The 24794-nt window shown below is 36.7% G+C and overlaps 1 protein-coding gene and 1 long non-coding RNA gene across 32 annotated transcripts in view; one reads left to right on the forward strand and one right to left on the reverse strand.

Moving 5' to 3' along the window:
* The window catches only part of RBBP8 (RB binding protein 8, endonuclease), a 122012-nt gene that overhangs the window by 87358 nt on the left and 9860 nt on the right, over nt 1–24794 (reverse strand). For 4 of the 8 annotated variants that reach the window (XM_087869926.1, XM_045781783.2, XM_087869922.1 and 1 more), the window contains exons 1-2: nt 16107–16243; nt 13092–13298 (exon numbers count right to left, since the gene is read on the reverse strand). In XM_087869926.1, the coding sequence (XP_087726052.1) occupies nt 13092–13200 (109 nt within the window). In that variant the 5' untranslated portion in view covers nt 13201–13298; nt 16107–16243. The other 4 variants (XM_087869924.1, XM_087869923.1, XM_045781780.2 and 1 more) reach the window with 4 other exon arrangements.
* The window catches only part of LOC123781975 (uncharacterized), a 411220-nt gene continuing 403341 nt past the window's right edge, over nt 16916–24794 (forward strand). For 23 of the 24 annotated variants that reach the window (XR_015727736.1, XR_015727735.1, XR_015727738.1 and 20 more), the window contains exons 1-2: nt 16916–17053; nt 24161–24448. This is a non-coding gene — a long non-coding RNA (uncharacterized LOC123781975). The remainder of the gene's footprint in view (nt 17054–24160; nt 24449–24794) is intronic. The other variant, XR_015727750.1, reaches the window with a different exon arrangement.

Consider the following 24794-nt stretch of genomic DNA (forward strand, 5'->3'; position numbering starts at 1 on the left):
ATAAATACTGAAGGGAAAGTCACTTCTTCTGTTACACCAGGTAGTAATGATACGCTGCCAGGAAATCCAGATATTATAGAAAAGTAAAGGCCGTGGATGATTTTTTTGCATTAGACTTTGGCCCTATTTCTCAAGTTTCACCTCTAGGAAATGTCCAACTGACATGATATAATTTTACCCTTATTTTTACAGCCTACAATTTGAATAAGCAAGTATTATGAATAGTGCGAAGTTATAATCAAATGTTCACAGCAGCTTTATTCATAATAGCCAAAAACTAGAAACAACCCAAATATTCTTCAACATGTGAACTGTTGAAAGGAAAAAAACCTGTTGCATACTCATAGCACATGCACTATTCAACAATAAAAAAGAATGAACTATTGATATGTGCAACAACTTGGATGGTTTCCAAGGAAATTATACTGACTGAAAAAAAGCCGATCTCAAAGAGTACCTCCTACTATGTGATTCTACTTACACAACATTTTTGAAAGGAAAAAGTTATAGAGATAAAGAACAGATTATGGGTAGCCACAAATTGGAGGGGTTGGGGTGGGAAAAAGGGGTCAGGAACTTAAAAAGTGGTATGAAGGATCTTTGGTGGTAGTCACAGGAATCTATGTGATTAAACTGCATAGAAAACACCATGCACACACACATAGAAGTGAGTGCATATAAAATGAGAGGAATCTGAAAAGGTTGATAAATTGTATCACTGTCCATTTCTTGGTTGTGGTATGGTACCACAACTATAAAAGATGCTACCATTGTGGGAAACTGGGTAAAGAGTATATGACGGTTCTTTGTATTATTTCTTACAACTTCATGTAAACCTAAGCTCAAAATAAAAAGCTAAAAAAATTTATAGAAAAAGATCTGCCCTAAGAGTTGGACAACTGTTAAAATATAAAACATAATAAAGGAAAATATTTTCTTTTAATGTTAAGAATGAAAACTGGTATGATCTTTTATTTTTTAAATCTTTTCCATCCGTCAAATTCAGGTAATGACAGACTCATGAGAACTTGAAGGTACTTAGTAAAGCATCGGATCATTCTTGAAGAATTAAGAAAAGAATTTATGACCTGACTAGGCCAAAGACCAAAGTCATTAGTTTTTCACTCTTCTTTTCTTCCCAGAGTGTGTGCAAATTTACTTATTGATAGTTCTTCTTACTTTTAATTTTGGCTGACTTCTAAAACTCAGTGCAGCTGAACATGAAATGGATTCTTGCCATGACCATTTTAGGAAAAGAAACAATGAGATAGAAAATCCATATAAACATCAAAAGAAAATTCTTGGGAAATATGGAAAGAGTACTCTTTTATCTTGTAAGCATTCAACACCTGTGAGGCATCTGTTCTGTCACGCAGATCAGCCCTGAAACAGGTTTATGTGTGTATGCGTATGTGTGTGTGTTTAAATTTTAGCATTTGCTATTCATCAAGTCAATTAGGCATCTACAATTAGAACCCCTATAAAGTGTGCTTTAATCCTGCTCCACACCCATCGGAAGGAATGAGGCTATACAACAATGCAGCTCCTGTATGAACAGGTAGTCTGTTCAGCAAAGTATTTGGGATTGTAACACTGGCAACCTGAGTTACCTATTGAGGAAACAGCATTCACAAGACTAAGCGCTGTAGTACAAATTAACCCTACACTGGCTAACATACGAACACTGGAGGAAAGAAACAATTAAGAGCACATATGTGTAGTTATAATACATGAAATGAATTTAAATAAGAATTAAGAAATGAGGCAAGAATTCATTATAAACAAAATAAAAATCACTGTTAATTTTTTTACTTATTTTAGTTCTCTACCCAGAACAACCCATATATATAGTGTACATACTGTCACTTTAAAACAGGTTACCTATGGTTTTGAATAAGCCTAGTAACACCTTTCTTGACAAATAGTGGCTTTATGTATATAGCTCAAGTAATTTAATTTCTTTTTTTTATTTTAAAGATTTTATTTATTTATTTATTTGGAGAGAGAGAGCACAAACAGGGGGAGCAGCAGGCAGAGGAAGAAGCAGTCTCCCCACGGAGCAAGGTGCCCGAGGTGGGACTTGATTCCAGGACCCTAGGATCATGACCTGAGCCAAAGGCAGACACTCAACTGAATGTGTCACTCAGGCGTCCCTCAAGTAATTTAATTTCTACCAAAATATTACCACTAGTATTTCTGCAAGGGCCTAATAAATTATTTCAAGACCGAAGTGACAACTCTTGACTTTGTAAGATGCTTAGTTTGCTCTTGAGATTTAATTATCTCAAAATGGATAAATTACAGGGCGCCTGGGTGGATCAGTCGGTTTAGTGTCTGCCTTCGGGTCAGGTCATGATCCCCGGGTCCTGGGATGGAGCCCATGTTGGGCTACCTGCTCAGAAGGGAGCCTGCTTCTCCCTCTCCCTCTGCCCCTCCCCCTGCTCATGCTCTCTCAAATAAATAAAATCTTTTTAAAAAATGGATAAATTACTTTTTGTGGACTCAGCTGAACTTACAGATGTTAATACAAATGGAAAAAATAATAGATGTGAGAGTTGCTGGTAGTATTCTTAACAATGTGTATGTCACCAATGTTATGGACCAAAATTACATGCAATTCCTTTCATTGTTAACCTACATAGTCTTAATATGAATGTTATCTTAGGAATTTTTCATGAAACATCTGAGGAAATACATGAAATAGTCCAAAACTGAATCAAGAAGCATTTATCCTGTTGTACTGGAACCTCTAGAGTTTCCTACTTCTTTTTCTTTAATTAATTATTTTTTTTTTAGTAATCTCTATAACCAATGTGGGGCTCAAACTCACGACCCTGAGATTAAGAGTTGTATGCTCTTCTGACTGAGCTGGTCAGGCACCCCTATAGTTTCCTATTTCTTCAAAGGAGTTCTAATTTTGTCCTGAAAAATCAACCTCGTTTTCTTAGAAACTGATTACCACATTTATCAAAACATTATTAGATGAGATGCTGATGGTAGAACCTGGCATGAATAAAAGACCACTTATTAAAATGGTGGCATTCTGAGGTGCCTGGCTGGCTCAGTTGGAATAGTATGCAACTCTTGATCTCAGGTTTGTGAGTTCAAGTTCCATGTTGGGTATAGAGATTATTTAAAAATAAAAATCTTTAAAAAATTAATAAAAATAAAAAAAATAAAATGGTGGCATTCTGAAAAATAAACATCCTAAATTCTATTTTATTGCCTATGCTTTTAAGTAATAAACATGATACTGAAAGAGATTTAAAAAGGAAAAAAAAGATATTGTACTCAAATGGATACTTTATTCAAACTTTTGAAATTTAAAGAATTCTGAAATTTCTATTAAAACATAAAACATGCTCTAACAAATTATCAGTAACAATTTGTTTTCGATGCCGATACTAGCAGCATTTGTCACAAAAGGAACGTAAGACGCTAAAGTGAACAATCATGAAAGGATACAATTAGCTTAAAGATAAAAGATATAAAAACTCAGTCACAAATGTCTCCAGAATTTTCTAACAAAAATGGTCTCATTTGCATATTACTGTTCAACAGAAGTTGCTTATTTATTCACGCTCAGTGTTAAAAGAAATGCATGTAGCTTAATATAATTCTTGTGATCAGTGTACAAACTATCTTGTATATGGCATGTTTTAGCTATCATTTTATCATGTTTTGGTCAAAAAGGAAAAAAAAAATCTCAAGATACAGTGGGGGTATTCAGATGCATGTAAGTTTCTATGGGTGGGTAGACTTCCTTGGATATCCAAGTAAAAATTATATATTTCAAGTTCCACCATTCAAAACATTTATTTTCTCTCCCTCTTTTCTAAAACTGACACAAAGGTTTAAAAGTAATGAGTCAATTTTGATTCCTATATATACTTCAAAACCTGCAAAGTCCAGACAAGTCCATGTTTGATGTCTTTTAAATAGCCTCTTATACTGGTTTCTCCAAGTGGATCCCCCACTTAAAAAAAAAATTAAATACCCTTCAGGCACGTCTTTGATGTTATCACAGTTGGACAATCTAATTTTATATGGAACTATGTGGAATACATTGACAAAGAACTATGCTTTAAAAAGTCTGCTTCCAGCAAATTTGCCTTGTCTGAATCCAAACGTTTTAAAATAACATACTAGTTTTTTTAAAATAGTGCTCATTCATTTGATACCTTTAAGAATCCATAAATAATTTTGAAATTGGAAAAAGTACGCTGATCAATCTAGTATTATAATATGCCAGAAATTATCTTTTCTCATCAGTTCACATATACATCTAATACCTACTATTCATAAAGCACATGGATGTTACCTAATATACTAAAAACTGCTGTATTCCTCTCTTAACATTTTCAGTATATACAAACTAACGCATTTTCCTGGGAGTGTGATGAGTATTAGAGCACAGCTATGAGTACACAATTTAAAAGAATCATCCGCCATGTAATATTTGTGAGTTTTATATGTTCTATAATCTGATGAATACGGCATGTTGTTTCTTATTAAAAAGTGTATTATTTATTTTCTTGGCTCTTCCTCATCATAAAATAGGGGTCTCCTGAAGACCCTGAGACACTGAGGAACATGAAGAAGAAATCTGCCAAATATTTTATCTCTGGTTAAATTAAACGCCTAAAAATAAAACTGGCCCAATTTTATATGGGCGTATACAAAAATTCTAAAATGATGATTATGTACAACATGGAAGAACAAGCACAGTTTAAATAACGAAATAACAAAAATACACCAGGTATAAAACACTATGTACATTGTGATCACAACAATACAACAAGCTACACACATTTCTTTTAAAACTATGAAAGAATGAACAAAAAAGTACAGATGTTCTTGTAGAATGATGATTTATTTTTCCTCTCCCAACTTTCTATGTATTATCTAAAAACAGAAATTTTGAAGTAAATGGATAGTAAAGTATTTCAGGATTTTAAACAGATATAAAATGTTGATATTTTCATATATTATGGGATTTAAAATACTGATATTCAAGAAAATATTCCATTGACTAAGCTATAAACTATACAATTTATTCAGATACCATTTATTAATTTTTTATTATGTGCCAAGCACTTTTACCTACAGGGATGTAAAGATGAGTAACATAGGGACTCTGCCTAATAAAAACTTAATGATCTTCTTCAAACCAGTTATAAAACAAAAGAAAGTAATTATTTGAAGGATAAAGAACTTAACCTTATGCTTGAAGGTGGCAGAATGCTAATTCTCTATCAAAAATGCCAATTCTCTATCTAGCAACTCAAGGATGTCTGGTCCTATTTAAATTATTTCAAAATATTGTATTAGCTTCACTTCCAGGTCAAAAAGAAGTTTTAAAATACACAGCAGTGACGCTCCTAGAATAAACTTGAAGCTGTTCTTATTGGTTAACCTTTACCACAGTATGATAAACCAAAAAGAGGATACTGCTGCTCTTCAACAGAAATTGGAAGGCTTTGTTTATTCCTTCCCAGTTTTAAAAGTAGTGCCTATAGAAGATTATTTTTTTTTAAGATTTTATTCATTTATTCGACAGAGATAGAGACAGCCAACGAGAGAGGGAACACAAGCAGGGGGAGTGGGAGAGGAAGAAGCAGGCTCATAGCAGAGGAGCCTGACGTGGGGCTCGATCCCATAACGCCGGGATCACGCCCTGAGCCGAAGGCAGACGCTTAACCACTGCGCCACCCAGGCGCCCCGCTCCCCAATGTCTTAAGCTAGATTTTCTGGGGGAAAACAGTATAGTCCAAGGAAGAGCAGAATTAATGTAAAATATTCATATTTATTCTTGGCTATATGACCACGAGCATAGTTCACTTTAAAATTAGATCTTTATCACTAAAAACAAATTTGAATTTCCAGTTTTTCAAATATTTGAAATGAACTAATCTGCCTTAGTCAACTAAACAGCTCCCAGAAATTGAGGAGAAAAGACAACAATCCTAGAAAATACATTCAATAAGGTATGTAATAGTTCATAAAAAAGAAATATAAATTACCCTTAAACATAAGCAAGGATGCTTAATCTCATAAGAGAAATACAAACTAAAACTATATTAAAAAATTGACATATATAGTAATCAAACAGAGATGTCTTTTAGATAAAGACTTGAACAATCAACTAACTATAAAGACATTTTAGATAATTGTGGAAATTTGAACTCTATCATATAATAGGTATTAGATGTTAATAACTTGTTTTGTTAGTGTTATAACGGATTTATTTGGTTAAAAAAGGCTTACTGGGGCAACTAATATTTGATAAAGCAGGAAAAAACATCCGGTGGGAAAAAGACAGTCTCTTCAATAAATGGTGCTGGGAAAATTGGACAGCTACATGCAAAAGAATGAAACTTGACCACTATCTCACACCATACACAAAAATAAACTCCAAATGGATGAAAGACCTCGATGTGAGACAGGAATCCATCAAAATTCTAGCGGAGAACATAGGCAGCAACCTCTATGACATCCGCCAAAGCAACCTTTTTCATGATACATCCCCAAAGGCAAGAGAAACAAAAGATAAAATGAATTTATGGGACTTCATCAAGATTAAAAGTTTCTGCACAGCCAAGGAAACAGTCAGAAAAACTAAGAGGCAGCCCACGGAATGGGAGAATAGATTTGCAAATGACACTACAGATAAAGGACTGGTATCCAAGATCTACAAAGAATTTCTCAAACTCAATACACGAGAAACAAATAAACAAATCAAAAAATGGGCAGAAGATATGAACAGACACTTTTCCAATGAAGACATACAAATGGCTAACAGACACATGAAAAAATGTTCAAAATCATTAGCCATCAAGGAAATTCAAATCAAAACCACACTGAGATACCACCTTACACCAGTTAGAATGGCAAAAATAGACAAGGCAAGAAACAACAATTGTTGGAGAGGATGTGGAGAAAGGGGATCCCTCCTACACTGTTGGTGGGAATGCAAGTTGGTACAGCCACTCTGAAAAACAGTGTGGAGGTCCCTTAAAAAGTTAAAAATTGAGCTACCCTATGATCCAGCCATTGCACTACTGGGTGTTTACCCCAAAGATACAGATGTAGTGAAGAGAAGGGCCATATGCACCCCAATGTTCATAGCAGCAATGTCCACAATAGCTAAATCGTGGAAGGAGCCGAGATGCCCTTCAACAGATGACTGGATTAAGAAGTTGTGGTCCATATATACAATGGAATATTACTCAGCTATCAGAAAGAACGAGTTCTCAACATTTGCTACAACATGGACGGCACTGGAGGAGATAATGCTAAGTGAAATAAGTCAAGCAGAGAAAGACAACTATCATATGATTTCTCTCATCTATGGAACATAAGAACTAGGATGATCGGTAGGGGAAGAAAGGGATAAAGAAAGGGGGGGTAATCAGAAGGGGGAATGAAGGGGCGCCTGGGTAGCGCAGTCGTTAAGCGTCTGCCTTCGGCTCAGGGCGTGATCCCGGCATTCCGGGATCGAGTCCCACATCGGGCTCCTCTGCTGGGAGCCTGCTTCTTCCTCTCCCACTCCCCTGCTGTGTTCCCTCTCTCGCTGGCTGTCTCTCTGTCACAAAAATAAATAAAATATTAAAAAAAAAAAAAAAAAGAAGGGGGAATGAAACATGAGAGACTATGGACTATGAGAGACAAACTGAGGGCCTCAGAGGGGAGGGGGGGGAATGGGATAGACCGGTGATGGGTAGTAAGAAGGGCACGTATTGCATGGTGCACTGGGTGTTATACACAACTAATGAATCATCGAGCCTTACATCGGAAACCGGGGATGTACTGTATGGTGACTAACATAATATAATAAAAAATCATTAAAAAAAAAAAAAAAGCTTACTGGAAATACATACTAAAGTACTTACAAACGAATTACGTCAGAGACTCCAAAATAACTGAAAGAGGAATAGAGAAGTACATGGAATACAGGTAAAATAAGACTGGCCATTTACTGATGATAATTCAAGCTGAGTGATAAAAGTATACAGGAATTCGTTACACAATTTTCTTTACTTTTGTAATATATGTAATATTTCCTAAACAAAACGGAACAAAAGACTTAAACTTTAAATTAGAAAAGAACGTAAGAGTACACAAACACGAAAGATTATAAAGGGGTGCCTGGGTGGCTCAGCCAGTGAAGTGTCTGCCTTCGGCTCAGGTCATGATCCCAGGGTCCTGGGATCAAGCTCCTAGGTGGACTCCCTGCTCAGCAGGGAGTCTGATTCTCCCTCTCCCGCCCCTTCCCTCCTCCTCATGCTCTCTCTAATAAATAAATAAAATCTTAAAAAAAAATTATAAAAGTGGCTACCAGTTTGTGTTGGGGGCGTAACTTTTTTACTTTGTGTTTTAACGTTTTTAGGAAAAAGCTTAAGTTTAAAAAAAAAAATCAATAGATAAAACACGTAAATTGATACCTGGATTTCTAAATGAAATTACACCCTAACTGCATCAGCAATCCTATATGCTGAAAGCAGGCTTTAATCAAACAGAATAATCTATCAGAGAATGAGCCCAATAGAGCAGTAAGGGATACATGTATAGTAGAGTTACTTGAACTCCAACCTTTCATAATAAAAACAATTAAAGAGCTTCTAATGTTTACTTCAGCTAGGAATTAAAAAAACTACAATAAAGAATTTCAGCAAAGTTAGAGGATACAAAATCAATATGCAGAAATCAGTAGTGTTTTTGTAAGCTAACAACAATTAGAAAAGGAAATGAGGGGTGCCTGGCTGGCTCAGTCAGAAGAGCATGTGACTCTTGATGTCAGGGTCATGAGTTCGAGCCCCAGGTTGGGTGTAGGGATTACTAAAAAAAAAAAATAATAACAAAGTTTAAAAAAAGAAAATGAAGAAAACAATTCCATTTATAGCAGCATCAAAAAGAATAAAATACTTACAAAGAGACTTAACCAAGGAGATAAAAGATTTGTACAAAGAAAACTATAAAATATTCCTTAAAGTAATTAAAGAAGACATAAATGAATAGAAAGACATGGATTGGAAAACTTAATACTGTTAAGATGTCAAAAAGACTACTCAAAAATATCTATAGATTCAATTCAATCTCTATTAAAATCCTAGTGAGGATTTTTGCAGAAATAAAAAATCTGTCCTAAATCCATATGGAATCTCAAGGGACTCCAAACAGCCAAAACGATCTTGAAAAAGAACAAAACTGGAGATCACATACTTCCTGATTTCAAAACTTACTAAAAGTTAAACAGTAATCAAAACAGTGTAGTACTGACATAAAGACAGATGTGGAGGCCAATGGAATAGAACAGAGAGTCCAATATGATCAAATGATTTTTGACCATGGTGCCAGGACCATTCAATGGGGAAACTGTCTTTCCAACAAAGGTGCTGGGAATACTGGATATCTACATGTAAAGGAATGAAGTTTGACCCTTTATATACAAAATATAACTAAAATGGATGAAAGATCTAAACATAAGAGCTAAAACTATACAATTCTTAGAAGAAAATGGATTTGGCAATGATTTCTTGGATTTGGCAATGATTTCTTGGATAAGACACCAAAAGTATAGACAACAAAGGAAAAAAATAGATAAACTGGACTATATCAAAATTAAAAAGTTCTGCGCATCAAAGGGCACACATAAACAGAATGAAAAAGCAACCCACAGAATGGGAGGAAATATTTGCAAATTATGTATCGGATAAAAGATTAATATCCATGGGCACTGGTGGTTCAGTTGGTTGAGTGTCCAATTCTTGATTTCAGCTCAGGTCATGATCTCAGCGTCCTGAGACTGAGCCCCACATCTTGTTCTGCGTTCAATGGGGAGTCTGCTTGAGATTCTTTCTCTTCCTCTCCCTCAGTCCCACCCCTTGGTGCATTCTCTTTTTCTCTCTCAAATAAATAAATAAATAAATAAATACATCTTTTAAAAAAAAGATTAATATCCAGACAATATAAAGAACTTCTACAACTCAATAACAAAAAACAAACCTGATTAAAACATAGGCAAAAGGACTTGAAGAGACAGACATTCTCCCAATGATACACAAATGGTCAATAAGCACACAAAAAAACGTTCAACATCACTAATCACTGGGTAAGTGCAAATCAAAATCACAGTATCACCTTACATCCACTAGGATGGATATTACTATCAAAAAAAAAAAAGAAAGAAAGAAAGAGAGAAAAATAGAAAATAACAAGTATTAGTGAGAATGTGGAGAAATTATAATCCTCATGCATTGCTGGTGGGAATGTAAAATGCTGCTATAGAAAAGAGTATGGTAATTTATTTATTTTTAGTTTTTTAAAGATTTTATTTATTTTTTTTGAGAGAGAGAGAGAGTGAGAGAGAGATCATGAACAGGGGGGAAGGGTAGAGGGAAAAGCAGATTCCCTGCTGAGCAAGAAGCCCCATGTGGGACTCGATCCCAGGACCCTGGGATCATGACCTGAGGCGAAGGCAGATGCTTAACTGACTGAGCCACCCAGGTACCCGAGTATGGTAATATAAAATTAAAAATATAATTCCATATAATTCAGCAATCCCACTTCTAGGTAGATACCCAAAAGAGTTGAAAGCAGGGTCTTGAAGAGACTACTTGTACATGCATGTTGAGAGCAACATTATTCACAATAGCCAAAAGACAGAAGCAATTCAAATGTCCAATAATGGATGGATAAACAATATGTAGTATATACAATGGAATATTATTAAGTCTTAAAAAAGAAAAAGATTCTGATACTACAATATGGATGAACCTTGACATTATGCTAAGTGAAATGAGCCAGTCACAAAAAGACAAATACTGTATGACTCCACTTTTACCAGGTACTTAGAATAGTCAAAATTACAGAGATAGAAACTGAAATAGTGGCTGCTAGGGGCTGGAGGCAGGTAAATGGGGAGTTATTGTTTAATAGGTAAAAAGTTTCAGTTTTACAAGATGAAGAGCTCTGGAATGGATGTGGTGATGGTTGTACAACATTATGAATGTATTTAATACCATTGAACTGTACAACCTGAAAATAAGATGAAAAACTGTATGTATATTTCATGACACTTTTTTAAATGTAAGTATTCCCATTCTCCCCCTTGCCAAAAAGACAAAGAAAGTAAGAATTTTCTAAGATTTCTTAACCATTTAAGTTTTCTCATGTTTACTTTCACCATTCTTTTTGTTTCTTTCTAGAAATTAGCAGTTTAAAAAATCATAAAGAGGAAAATAAAAGGAATCAGTATGTGAAACCTCTGTTACTTTTTTATAGTATCTCATTGTATCTAGCTGGGACGGTCCACAGCAGGCATAATGGTGCTGCTTTAGAAGGCTAGCATTCTAATATCTAACACATGATCGCAAACACATACATTGTTTACTATGTGCCAGAACCCTTCCCAAATGCTTTACATATATGAAACTGTTTAATACAGTATGACATAGCTATTAATAGTATCTTTTATAGATAAGGAATCTGATGCACTATAAAGTTAAATAACTTGCACAAGGTCACCAACTTCGAGTGGTGAGATGGCTTTCGAATGGCCTCTTAGATGGCAGCCTCCATCCAGAACTCAGATTAAACAAGTGCATCACATGACCTCTTTCTGAACATAGCACTACTCCCAAGCAATAGGAGGCACTCAAGATGAAAATTTTAGACTAAATCCTAAAGACAAAGCATAACAATCTCTTCAGCATAGTAATGTTTTACATAATCTGAGCCTATCTCCTTTTAGCATCATCTCCTATCTACCTGCCCAGTAAACTCCCATCTCCTGCCTCATTCCCTCTGTAAGCTATACCAACCAGTCTACAGTTCCTTTGATTAAAAACAAGCTGTTAACTGCCAAACTTTGCACATACTGTTCTCTTTACTTAAAACATTCCCTCCCCTCCTCCCACCATCTTCTTTGTTTGGCTAATTATACTTCATTCAATTGTAAAGTCTGGTCTGACAGTAAATCTCACAGGCACCCCTGTTCTTCCTGTATGTTCCCAGATAACATGGTACACTACAAAATCTCTTAGAACTATAACTATACATGATTCATTCTTATTCACAAGTTACGGCATATGGTAAGTGCATCCCTTGAATAAGTGTCTCCTGAGTACGCTGGGGCGTGCAAGAATACTGGGGTTCATGTTTCAGAACCCATTAATTAATGATGAGTCCATTATGATGAGGTTCTGCCAGAAACTACATTTACCACAGGAAAGTTCCATCACAGACCCACGTACTATACTTTAGATTTAGGTAGATCATGTTTAAATGGCACCCCAGTATAATGTGAAAGCCATAAAGCACTGTACTATTAAACCTATAGTTGCAGCAAGAAACAAATGTAATACCAAGCATTTCCCACGCATGGGGAAAATGTATTACGTTAAAGTCACAGAATTAGATAGATAATATCCAACCCTGAGTTTACCTTTAATAGAAGATTCTTTTATATGGAGTGCATTTTAATACAATCCCAAATAATATTTATATATTCATTCCAACCATAATAGCTGAATCCTCTGTACACTCATTTCACTTCATATAAACATTTTGGCTCTTATTTCATTATACTGTAATTATCTGTTTACATAACTCTATCTCTATTAGACTTCAGGCTCTCTGAAGGCAAACTGCCATTCACTTTTCTATCTCAGTGCTTGGTAGTAAAGATTCCCAAAGGCTTGGAGAATAACTTAAGTAGCATCTCAAAGTCTATAAAGAATCCTGCAAATAATTTTACAGAAAAAAATTAAGTTTAGAGGTTATATAACTTGGCTGAGATCATAGAGCAAATAGATAAATGAATCCAGAGTTCAAATCCAGGTCTTCAATCAACAATTTCTATGCCCTTTCCACTACACCACCACACGTTACCGTAAGTAAATAACTACAAATTGTGCAAGTACTACATCCTACAGTAGTTGTTTATAAAGCAACAGCTCAACCAAAACTGAGTCACAAAAAATTATAATAAAGGTCCTTTAAAAATGAGATCTCTGAACTGTCACACAAAGTTAGTTATCACTATTAGTATCAGTAGAATACTGCTATAAGTATTTTAAAAAAGATTTTACCTTGTACTTCTTTATCATGATACTCCTTTAGTTTTGTCCAAAGTTCCTTAAAATCATTAGATGTATCTACAGAACTAGGGCTTCCACAGTTGCTTCCAGAGATGTTCATCTTGCTTAATATGCTCCACACTTCTACTTGCCTAATGTTTTCTGATCTTTTTCTGTTACATTATATAGGTATGAAGTTGTCTTCAACAGTTGAAATACCTGAAATGATAGATTGCAACATAAATGAATTTTGCATTTATACGTATGTAATTTGAAGTCAGGATACCTTCAAGCCTACTAGCCAGCTCTTCTCAGGTTTTCCTTATTTACCTACAGTCAATCACTTTGAGAATCCGGGGGATGGGAAGTCAAGATGATTATGACGAGAACCCTGATTTCAGTTATTTGGGCCTTAGTTAAGCTAAATTTTCAGGCAAACTTTCTCTTATTACTCCTGGAAAGAAGTAATTACTTAAGTTGAGATGATCCTGCTATTGAGAGGTTTGTAGTCATTCACACTCAGTACCGATTGATTCACCATTCTAAAATAATTTATTCCTTGTTAAATTTTTGAGTTGATATGGAATGCAAAAAAAATGGAAAACATTCTGAAATACTCGACTTAAACATATTCACGTAAATATACAGACACGTTTTAATAGTCATAGGAGCACAAATCTTGTAAAAGAGCAAGAAAGATGATTGTGATTAATACACCTGAAGATTTGAATACGTTTCTCCTAATAGGAGAAATAAGTGAGCAAGACACAGGCACAGCAAAGACCTATGAATACAGAAATGTCTAGTAACAAGGCAAAAAGGGTAAGTCTATTTTGTCCCCCTCTCAGAGTAGAGGTAAAATGATTATTACTTGTGTAGCCCCCAAAGGAAGCAACAGGATACTACGAAGTTCAAGTGGATTCATAAATATTTTAATATGTGTCCTTAAGCTGAAACCACTAACTAGCTACTACTAAAAAAGTCGAACAATTAACAGGTCTACTAAATCTCACATATGGCTCTTTAGCCAATGCCTTATCATTGCTAATGTGCCCAAACTGATTTCAGTGTCTCTTACAAACCATTTCTCAAGTTCTCTGATGATAAGGCTAAATAAGCAATGACATTTCTTTTTTTAAGTACGCTCCATGCCTAATGGGGGGCTTGAACTCACAACTCTGAGATCAAGAGTGCCATGCTCAACCCACTAAGCTACCCAGGCACCCCAGCAATTACATTTCTAAAGGAACGAGATTGTGACTGAGGCCACTTTGACAAGCACTACAGAAATACTGCAAAAATACCCTTTTATTAAGCTTTTTTAAAAATTGTGATTTAGGCTTTTTTTGAGACAATCAGTGAAAACTGAACATGTACTGGATTTTAGATAATGTTAGGGATTATTTTTAATTGTCTTGGGTATGATAACGTGCTCATGTTAAAAAAAAGAAGTCCTTAGCTGTTAAAGAGATATATACTGATATGTTTACAGGTAAACTCACCTGTTCTGCATTTGCTTTCAAATACTCCAGCTAAAATAAACAAGAAATGTTGGGTAAGGAAATGAAACAAGAAGGGCTACTTTGACAATCACTGAAGGTGGGTAATGGATGGGTCTGTCACAGAGTTCGTAATTCTAGTCTCTCTCTTGTGTACATTTATTATTTCGATACTACAGTTTTTAAAAGAGCGATTGGGTGCATGAATTAATATAGCTTTATTTCCAAAGAGGCCTGAATTCTACTCTTTCTTTCTTTTTTTTTTAAAGATTTTATTTATTTATTTGACAGAGATAGAGACAGCTAGCGGGAGTGGGAGAGGAAGAAGCAGGCTCATAGCGGAGGAGCCTGATGTGGGGCTCGATCCCATAACGCTAGGATCACGCCCTGAGCCGAAGGCAGACGCTTAACGATTGCGCCACCCAGGCGTCCTTCTACTATTTCTTAACTCTAAAAGATAATAGGCCTATCTATTGTCAACGAAAGCCACCATTTGTTGTTTTACCATGTAACAGATACCGTTGTTTTACAGTCATTTTTTTAAAACTAAATCTTGAGAACTCTATAGAACAGCTACCGTTATTAATCTCATTTTAGAGTTGGAGAAACAGGTTTAAGAGATTAAGTGACTCGCCCAAGGTCATACAATTAGGTCCCACACTATGTCACGAGGGCAGGGGTAAGGAGGTGGGGGAGGGGACTCTAGTGATGCTAATTAACTACAAAATGCTTTAGCCCAAGAAAAATAATTATTTCTATTAAGTAATAGTTTAAAAACAAAGTTTTAATTCCTTTAATGGATAATTTAAAATTGCATAGTATTAAATTGCTTAAAACCAATAGTGTAAAACAAGCATTTTGAAATATATCTTCAGAGGTAGTAAAAAAAAAAAACCAAAAAACTTTTTTCCACATAAAAACAATTTACCAACACAACACTAAACTTGCAAATTCTGGCTCGCAAAACCGTCTCCAACCTACCCTGCACGCCCAGCACTTTTGTCAATCTCTCTTTTGGCTTGAACCGTTATCGATGTACGGTGATGTGCCTTCATTTCTTAGAAATGCGCACTTGTGTCTCAAGATGCATCCCGGGCTCAAAGGTCTGTAATAATTTAATACATTTCTGTGCATCCTTCAGCAGTGTAAACCACCACAGTGAAAGTCCTCAGTAAAATATTTCTTTCCTGTCGCACCCACCACACATATTCTCACAGAGGCAGGGCAAGAGCCGCGTCTGGAGTGACACAGGTGCCGGAGATAAACGAATAGGGACTCGGACTGGTCCTCTTACGAGCAAAGCTGACTGGGTCCAGAGGCTCCCATCCCAGGACCCGTAGCCACCAGTCTCTCCCGCGCGCCGCCGTCACCCAAACGTTCCAAGAGTCTGCAGCGCTACTGGCGCGGGAAGCGCGCACCGCGCCCCTCGGCGCATGCGCGGGGCGGGCTCGGCGCCGGTACGCGAGTCAGCCCGCGCGGGAGACCAAAGAACCACAGGGAGCGCAAGCTCGTCGTCCCTCCGACTCACCTCCAGCCGAGTTTAGCCGGGCTCCAGCCTGCTCCCTCAGGCAGTCCCAGAAGCCGCAGGGCTACCACAACTCAGGCGCCAAACGCCTAAGTTCGGCCGGCAGCTCCAGACCGGAAGTAGCCGCTACGACCCACCGCTTCGGATTGGGGAAAGGAGATTACTCTTTATTCACGGCTTCCAAGATTGCCTCAGAGATTCTCGAAAGCCCCAGAGGAGAAGCAGACACGGCTCCGGGGCTGTGAAGAGGCAGCCACTCGCTTTTCTTCCCCTCACGAATCTGCCAAACCCCCTCCGGGAAAGCCGGCCCCTCAGGGCGGCCCGCGCTTTCCGGGGTGGGGGAGGGCCCGAGGGCCGCCGGCCGGGTTGGGAGGCGCCCGGACCCGCCCCCCTTGGAGCCCTCTGGACGTCACGCGGGAGTTCCCGCCGCGTCACGCCCCTTCCTCTCGCCGCGCAGCGAGGCGGTGCCCCGCACTCCTCTCGCGGAGGAGCGGGGTAGCCGGTGTGGCCCCACGCCAAGGGCTGTGACTGAAGAGTGGAGCGCCAGCCTCTGCGCGTTCGCGAGCGGCTCCGGGAGCTGGCGGCGGCCACAGCATTTTGTTGAGATGCCCTGGAGAAAGCGCAAGCTTCCCTGTCTGGGGAACCTCAAGCCTTTGGTGTGTCTGACTTCAGCACATTTCAGGAAAGCATGTATGAGTGGCCAGTACCACATGGAAAGTTAAAACTAACTGATGAGGGAATGGACATGGATCAGTCTTAACGTAGTTTCTGCCTTGTAGCTATTACCTGCAGTTTAGTGATGTGACCGGACAGCACTGGGTGGTGAGGCCATGTTAGCAAAAGGATGTGTATTTTGCTGAGGTTAAGTGGAAAGTTCTCCTGAGGACCCTGAAATGAGACGGAATCAGAATGACCAGCATAATTTGTTGGAACAACAAGCTTTAAATTAGGTAATTTAATGTTTTAAAAAATAAACACTTCCTGTAGCTGTTTGTAACGTTCAAAACGTTAGTATGTTTTCTTAATTGATTTCTAAAAGAAGCGTTTTAGCATTTAGCAGGTCTGCAAATGAAGTTGAAAATAAACAGAATAGGCTAGAATCACAGTATCTTTTAAACCAGTTCAGTACTTTTCTGTATACTTAAAAGATCTGAGAGGAAGTGTTATGAACTTTTAAAAGTTAAATAGTATTTAGGAAATCATAAATACAAACTGTAAAGGTAATTTTTCCACTCCTTCCCGATGTTAAGGGATGGCTATGAGAGCTTACTGCTTTGGAATTGCACCCAACAGGATGTTTCTGTACCATTCTAGCAATGCTATAGGAACATTGGTTTCTTCAGGGAAGAGGGTTGCTGAATCTTCATTACCCTATTATAATAACTATCATTTGCTTCCAAACTTTGTAAGACTTCATTCATAATACTTTTAAAGAAAATGGGTGAAAAATTGCCATTTCTAATAACACAGGCATAATTCCTTGTATAAATGTTTAAAATGGAAATAGTTTTGTTATAAATGGAAAGAACTTGTAATCAGTTTGTCATTTAATAGTACGTAGAAATAACAGTGTCCTTGTGGTCCAAAGAAAAACTGAGAACAAAATGACCTAACCTGTTGCTCTGGCCTCTGCCCTCCACTGTCCAATGAATGTATTTATGCAAGTTAGAATCCAAAGAATTAGCCTTGACACCTTTTTCCCCTTTAATCCCCATATCCAATTTATCACCAAGTCCTTTCAGTTTTCCTTATCAAATATACCCCAAATTAATCCCCTTCTTTCCTTCACCAGCACCGTATTCCAAAATAGCACTTTCTCTTACCTAGTCTGCTAGTCTATTTTCCATATCCACCCAACCCAACAAACCCACCTAAATCTTTCTCTTCACTGGTGTTCAGAAAAAAATTTGAGTATTCTCAATTCATGCATATATTTAAAATTTAAATTGTATACATGTAAAAGAAAAAATAGGGGTGCCTGGCTGGCTCAGTCGGTAGAGTAAGTGATTCTTGATCTTGAGGTCATGAGTTCAAGCTCCACGTTGGGCGTCGAGCTTACTTAAGAAAAAAAAAAAAAGATAAATTGTGTACATGTATTGTTGAAAAACGGTATATAGTCTAATGGATAAGTCAAGCTCTGAAGACAGACTTCCTGGGTTTGAATCCTGCTCTAGTACTTCCTTACCACGTGATCTTAGACTGATTTCTTAACCTCTCTGTCTCTTTTTCTTATCTGTGAAATGAGGATAATAGTACCAAACATACAGGGTTATGAAGAGTAAATGAGTTAGTGCGTGTAAACTGCTTGGTACAGTGTTTAGATGTACAGTATGTGCTCCGAAAAAAAGCCCTTATTAGTACTTCTGAGCTAAGTCTCGACTTACAAAGACATTTTTTAAAAGGATGAGAAAAAATGGAAATCTAATATTTTTTCCTGCTCCCACCTTAAATTTTACCCACTTTGAGACCACTTTACACTGTAGCTACTGTGATCTTTCTGAAAAATAAATCCGATAATGGCTGCTTAGATCTTTCAGTGGCTTATTGTTACTCTGAAGATAGCCCTTTTGAACTGCCCTTACTGTGTTTCCAGGCCTCACTGACCTTTTAGTGTCTCCTAGGTCTTTGCATTGCCTTTGCTTCTGCTTGGAATTATGAACCAAACCTACCTCTGCCCTTTGCCTAGCTATTTACTAATATTTTTATCTTGTTTTAATAGTCTTTTCTATTAGATCCTCTTATAGCACCATGTACCTTCCCATCTTGTGCTTACTAGTTTTAATTATTTAATTAATTCTCTCTCCCCGCTAGACTAAGTTTCTTGAGGTCAAAACCACGTCTTGTTTACCTTTTTGTTGTTGTTGTTCACCTTTTTATCTCCAGAAACTAACTCAGTGCCTGCCATAAAGTCAATACTGTGTGGATAAACGAATAAATTGAGAATCCCTTGCGGGATTAGTATATTTTATGTAAGTGGAGAAAATCTTTGAATCCGTTCAAAATTCTTTAGATTCTGCATGTGAGATTTTATGGTGGTCACTTTAGCTGTGGAAATGGTGGGCATACTCATAGATATTGTCTCCCAATGGGAGCTTTAAGCCCCACGTGGTAGAATAATTTATGAGGTCTTAAAGATATGTGAGAAAACTTTATGGCTTTGAACAATGCTTTCCAAACTTTTTCAATGCTTAGAAAATGAATATTTGTATTATGTATTGTAATAAAAAGATAAGGCTCTTCCATCCAGAGGCAGCAGAAGTTGGAACTTCACACTCCCCCACCCCCACACCCCCGGGTCAGCAATGGTCCCTTGAGGGCTGGAATTTTAATGTCCTAGCATACCTATAACTCATTGGAGGCCCCTGGTTAGGGTGCTCAACTTAAAAATTGTGTGGTGAAATAATTAAAATGGTAAATTTTATATTATGTACATTAGCACATTTAACCACAATAAGAAAAATTGTGTGGTAGCAGTGAAAACTCTAGGATTCTTAAAACTATAGAATTTTGGAATTTTAAAATCATCTAACTCAAATCATTTTAAAACTGAAAACTTTTGTTGATTCTACAATCTGCTTTACTCCTACAGTTGGGTAGCTGAGGGTTGTAGAGGGATAATCACATAGCAGGTTAGACTGATATCACTGAACTTACGTGGTTTCAAACTTCATGTAGGGCATCAATTAATTCTTAAAATAGCCTTCGTTCAGCTGCTTTTGTTTCCTTTGCTGTCTTCTAGACCTTCTACTATTTACCTCAAGCTTTTGTACAGTATTCTCACTCAGCAGATACCCTGGCCTCCAGGTTAAACAGGACAGATGGGGTCAACAGGTGTGATCTCCCTGCATTTACCTTTTCCTTTCTTAACTCTGTGAATTAGGCAATACCTTTTTGCAGGTAAAAATGTAACTCGAATCCGGTTGCTTCTCCCCACCTCTTCTGCAGCCACCCTGGGCCAAGCCACCAGCATCTCAAACCTCTTCTGCAATAGCCTCTTTTTTTTTTTTTTTTTTTTTTAAGTCAACTATCGTTCTACTTCCACTGTTTATCCCTTACAATGTATTCTCCAACAGCAGTCAGAGTAGTCCTTTAAAACCAAAGTCAGGGGCGCCTGGTTGGCTCAGTTTGTTGTGTGTCTGCTTTTGGCTCAGGTCATGATCTCGGGGTCCTGGGATTGAGCTGTGTGTGGCTCTCTGCTCAGTGGGGGAGTCTGCGGCTCCTTCTGTCCCTCCCCTGCTCGTGGGAACGCGCGATCTCTTTCTCTCTCAAATAAATAAAATCTTAAAAACAAACAAACAAACAAAAAAAAACAAACCCGAAGTCAGAACAAGATGCTGCCCTGCTAAAAACATTCCAGGATCTTCCCATCACTTTAGAATAAAATCAAATCCTTTTCCATGGAGTCAGGACAAGTGAATCACTGTATTATATTGGTGTTATCTCCTGAATAATAGTTTTGAATTAGCGCTTTCCTTTCCATTCCTTTATGTCTTTGTGTAGGCCCTGATATTTGTTACAGAGACTACAGACTCCTTGCTTCCAGTCTTCATTGCCTTAATGAAGTCTCCACACAGCTGCCAGAAATCTAAACCATTATTTCTGATCCTGGCATTTCCTTGCTTAAAACCCTTCAGTGGCTCTCCATTGTCTAAATGTAATCAATAAAAAAATTATTCATGAGTACAGCACAACTCAATTTGGATTAGCTGTGTTTCAAGTGCTCAAAGCCACATGTGACTAGTGATTACCATATTGGGCAGCACAGGCCTAGCACAGCATATATAATGAACAAATGAAAGTCAAATGAACAAGTGAGGTTACATGGTTTACCTGAAGAACCAGGATGGAGCTAGGACTAGGACACAGATAACTGATTCCTAGACTAGGCTATTTCTGCTGTTTGTGCTGGGCATTTCTCATCTCTTTCCCACTCCCCATTCCTCTCCTCCCACCCAGCATTGAAGGCCTGTATCCCCAGGCAAAAAATTTAAAAGTGATTAAACCCGTTATGATTATTTACATAATACTGTCCAGTAATATGAACACACACATTACTAGTAAACTAGGGTGAGCTGTCTACAGTCAGAACTATTATAAGAACAAGACAAAAGGCTGTTTGAGAAATAAGAGGGAAAAGAAGTTTTGAGACAAAAGAAAATTATGTTAACTGTCAGCATTTGTGTCAACTTGAACACTTGATTTAGTTTTTTAAGTAGTTTACAGTAATTACTAAGTGTTGTTTAGGGTAAGAGTACGTATCAGTTGGTGATCTTGCCCCAAGTGCCAAAATGTTTTGTTTATGATTTGAATTGATGGTGGCAAGATTCTAGTTGGGTTGAGCAGTTTTATAATTGTTTTAAGAAATGTATTTAACATTCTACAAAGGATATCAGTATTACAGTTTTTATTTTGACAGTCTTAAATGGTCATTCACTTAGCTACTTCATTTCACGTCAGTAATGGGTGAAGTTTTATTAGATATATAATTTGTCCAATTTGGGAACTATCTCTATATTTGATAAAGATTTCTATACACTACACAATATGCTCTATACTTGGTTAGTTGCCTAGGTTTAAATTGATGGAAGGCTGATCAAGAATGCTAATGATCCGTTACTGCAAAATGATTTATTGTGAATGGAAAGGGGCTTCTTTTCTTCCAGGTCAACCATTTTATAATATAGTGGCTGCTTGGCAACCTTTCATACCTATGCATATAGGTCTATGAAGCCCAGGAATTTTGTTAGTTAGCCCTTATGTCTTATCTCCTAACACTGGCATTTATAAGAACTTCAAAGCTTAAGTGCTGTGGAGCTGATAAGAGAATTTAAGAGTGATCACTAAGACTGTAGAATAGAAAAGTGGATTTTATTTTGAGAATCTTGTAAAACTAATATTTACATTTTTATCCAGTAAATCTAGTACTGTACTCGCATTCTGTATATATGTGTGTAATGCTACCATGATGGAAGCTGTGGGAACAATATTTACATACAGTAATGTAAATGGGAAGTATTATGAAGGATTAACTGTAGGAATAAGTCACTGACAGTTGGACTCTATTAATTAAAGCATTCCTTAGTAGGTTCACAAGAGCTAAGACATTTAATATTCATTGATTTGTCCACTTTTAAAAAAATAATAATTCACATCTTACATGCTATTTTTTCCATCTGTGAATTGATGAATTTATTCAATCCTGACAAATAGTTGTGATCTTTAATGTACTCATGCCTCACAAATTACAGATGTGTTTACAAACACACTGACAGACTTTGTTTCTCAATTTTTCTCTGTTCTAACTATGTTTGAGAAAAACAGACTTTGCTTAAAATGCCAGCTTTTTGCTTTTCCTAATCCATATGTCAGTCTAAGGTTAAGGAAGCTTTGATAGTTACCTTTCCAAAAATGTTTTACATTCAAAATTTAGTTCTTTAGAGGAGACCTTCAGTTTTGGCCAATACTTAGTCAATTTTACTTAAGTTATAGTCAGAAGTATTAGAAATTAAATTATGTTTTAATTCACTTCACCCCCTTGGTGACTATTTTTGTGGATTATTTAGGATTCTAAGACAAACCTAATATGCTTCGTATCTAAAGTGACCATATCCCTTGGCTTACCAGCAACAGGTCTGGTTAATATCTGTTGTTCTGGTTTAATTATTAATAGGGCTCCTGTTTACTCTCAAAAAATGTCCTGGTTTGGGTGATAAATAATATGGTCAGAAGCTTTAAGGTATTTGAAATATACACTAATAAAAAAGGGAAGATTTAAATGACTCTTTGTAGTCAAGAGTATTTCCTTCACAACTATGTACAGACCAATCTAAATTATTTTTAAAGAATATTTTGGTATAGATAATATAAGCCATAAAAGGATTGTGCTTTTTGACTTAATTGATACTACTCTGAAATTCCCTGTGAGTGGAGAAGTGGTTTGTTTAATACTGATAGGAAATGGATTCAAAACAATTAGCTATAGTAAAATACAAACTACTTTTCCTACGTATCTTCTCTTTGAATCTAAAAATCACTGTGTCTTAAAGGTAGAACAGTTACAGTTTTCATCTTTTCACACAGGTTGAGAAATTAGGTGGTTTGACTAACACTGTATGTACAAACTAGTAGGTAAATTGACCCAAGACTCCAAACCCAGTTTTCTGGCTATAAATCCTATATCTATGCTCTTTTTAGTACACGATGCTATTTTTGAATAATAAAATCTACATAAAGCTTATTCTGTGCTTTTCTATTTTTTTAACTTAGAAACTGTTTTTGAGAAAATAACCAAATAAAGTTTCTGAATTTTGATCAATAATTTTACCTATCAAAAAAATTACCTACAGGCTAATTTGCAGTCCCGGTCCATTTTCTACTTACTTCAGAAAACTTATACGAGATCACTAAAAGGACTTTAAAATTTGATAGCAATGTAAGTCTCAAAATTTAGAAAAGGAAAATAAATTGGGCTCTCTCAGGGTTGGAGTGAAGTACCTACTATATGAACCAATCTCAGTTCATTTTGTAGACTTTTTGCATTAATGATTGTACTTAGTAGAAATTATGGCACATGTGTTCTTTTACATGTCTTATAATGGTGGACATTTGAGAGATGAATATAAATTGAGTTTTAATGAAATTAGCAAAAGTGTTTGTACTAGCTTTCCCAGCCCTAAGTTTTAGCTTCTTCCATGTTGTAAGCTTAAAATTAAATTGTTGGAGGGGTCTTGAATTATGTTGTTATCTCAGAAGGGATCAGAGCAGGGAGTGCTCCAAAACTCTTGACTATGTTCTACATCGATGATAGCATATAGACATATTCCTGGCCTGAAGTATAATGCAAGTCCTGAGCTGGAGACAGGACCCAGGATTTAAGATTTAAGCTCTAGCCCTATCTCTGATAATCTGCATGTTTCCTAGACAAATCTTATTTCCCCAACTGAAAAATGAGAATACTGATACTTACTGTGTCCAAAGGAATTATTATAAGAATGAAAATAATATATGTGAAATTTCTTTTTTTTTTTTTTTAAAGATTTTATTTATTTATTTAACAGAGCACGAGCAGGGGGAGGTGCAGAGGGAAAAGCAGACTTCCCACTGAGCAGGGAGCCCGATGACGTGGGGCTCCATCCGAGGACCCTGAGATCATGACTTGAGCCGAAGGCAGACACTTAACCGACTGAACCACCCAGGCGCCCCTATATGTGAAATTTCTTAAGGAAGGCTTCATAGAAGTTTGAAGCAACTTGCCTCTTGGGAGCAGAGTGGTAGAAGGCTTTCCAGACAGAAGGCATGTGCAAAGTTTCTGCTATGGGGAATCATCGTGAGTTCTGCAAACTTAAGTATGTAATAATATATTTGTATAGGTTCACAGTGGGAAATCAGCAGTAGCTCCACCTAATTTGTTGAATGAATTTTAATTTTTAGTAATAATCCTACTGAGCAAGTAATTTAATTTCTCTGTGCTTCAGTTGTTTATCAGTGATATAAAGATAATATATACCTTGGATATTTTGCATACAAGATTGTTGACAGGATTGAATGATTATAAGTATATCCAAACAGTATAAGAAACTGTGGTTAATAGTAGATAGATTTAAGAAGTACAGCTTATCAGAGAGATCTCTTCAATTGCTAGTTGTGTAATTATAGTGAAATTATTGAATTGCTATGAAAATGGAGACATTT

The sequence above is a fragment of the Ursus americanus genome, chromosome 19 (genome assembly GCF_024610735.1).
Source record: "Ursus americanus isolate L20-20 chromosome 19, mUrsAme1.1.p, whole genome shotgun sequence".
Taxonomy (NCBI): domain Eukaryota; kingdom Metazoa; phylum Chordata; class Mammalia; order Carnivora; family Ursidae; genus Ursus; species Ursus americanus.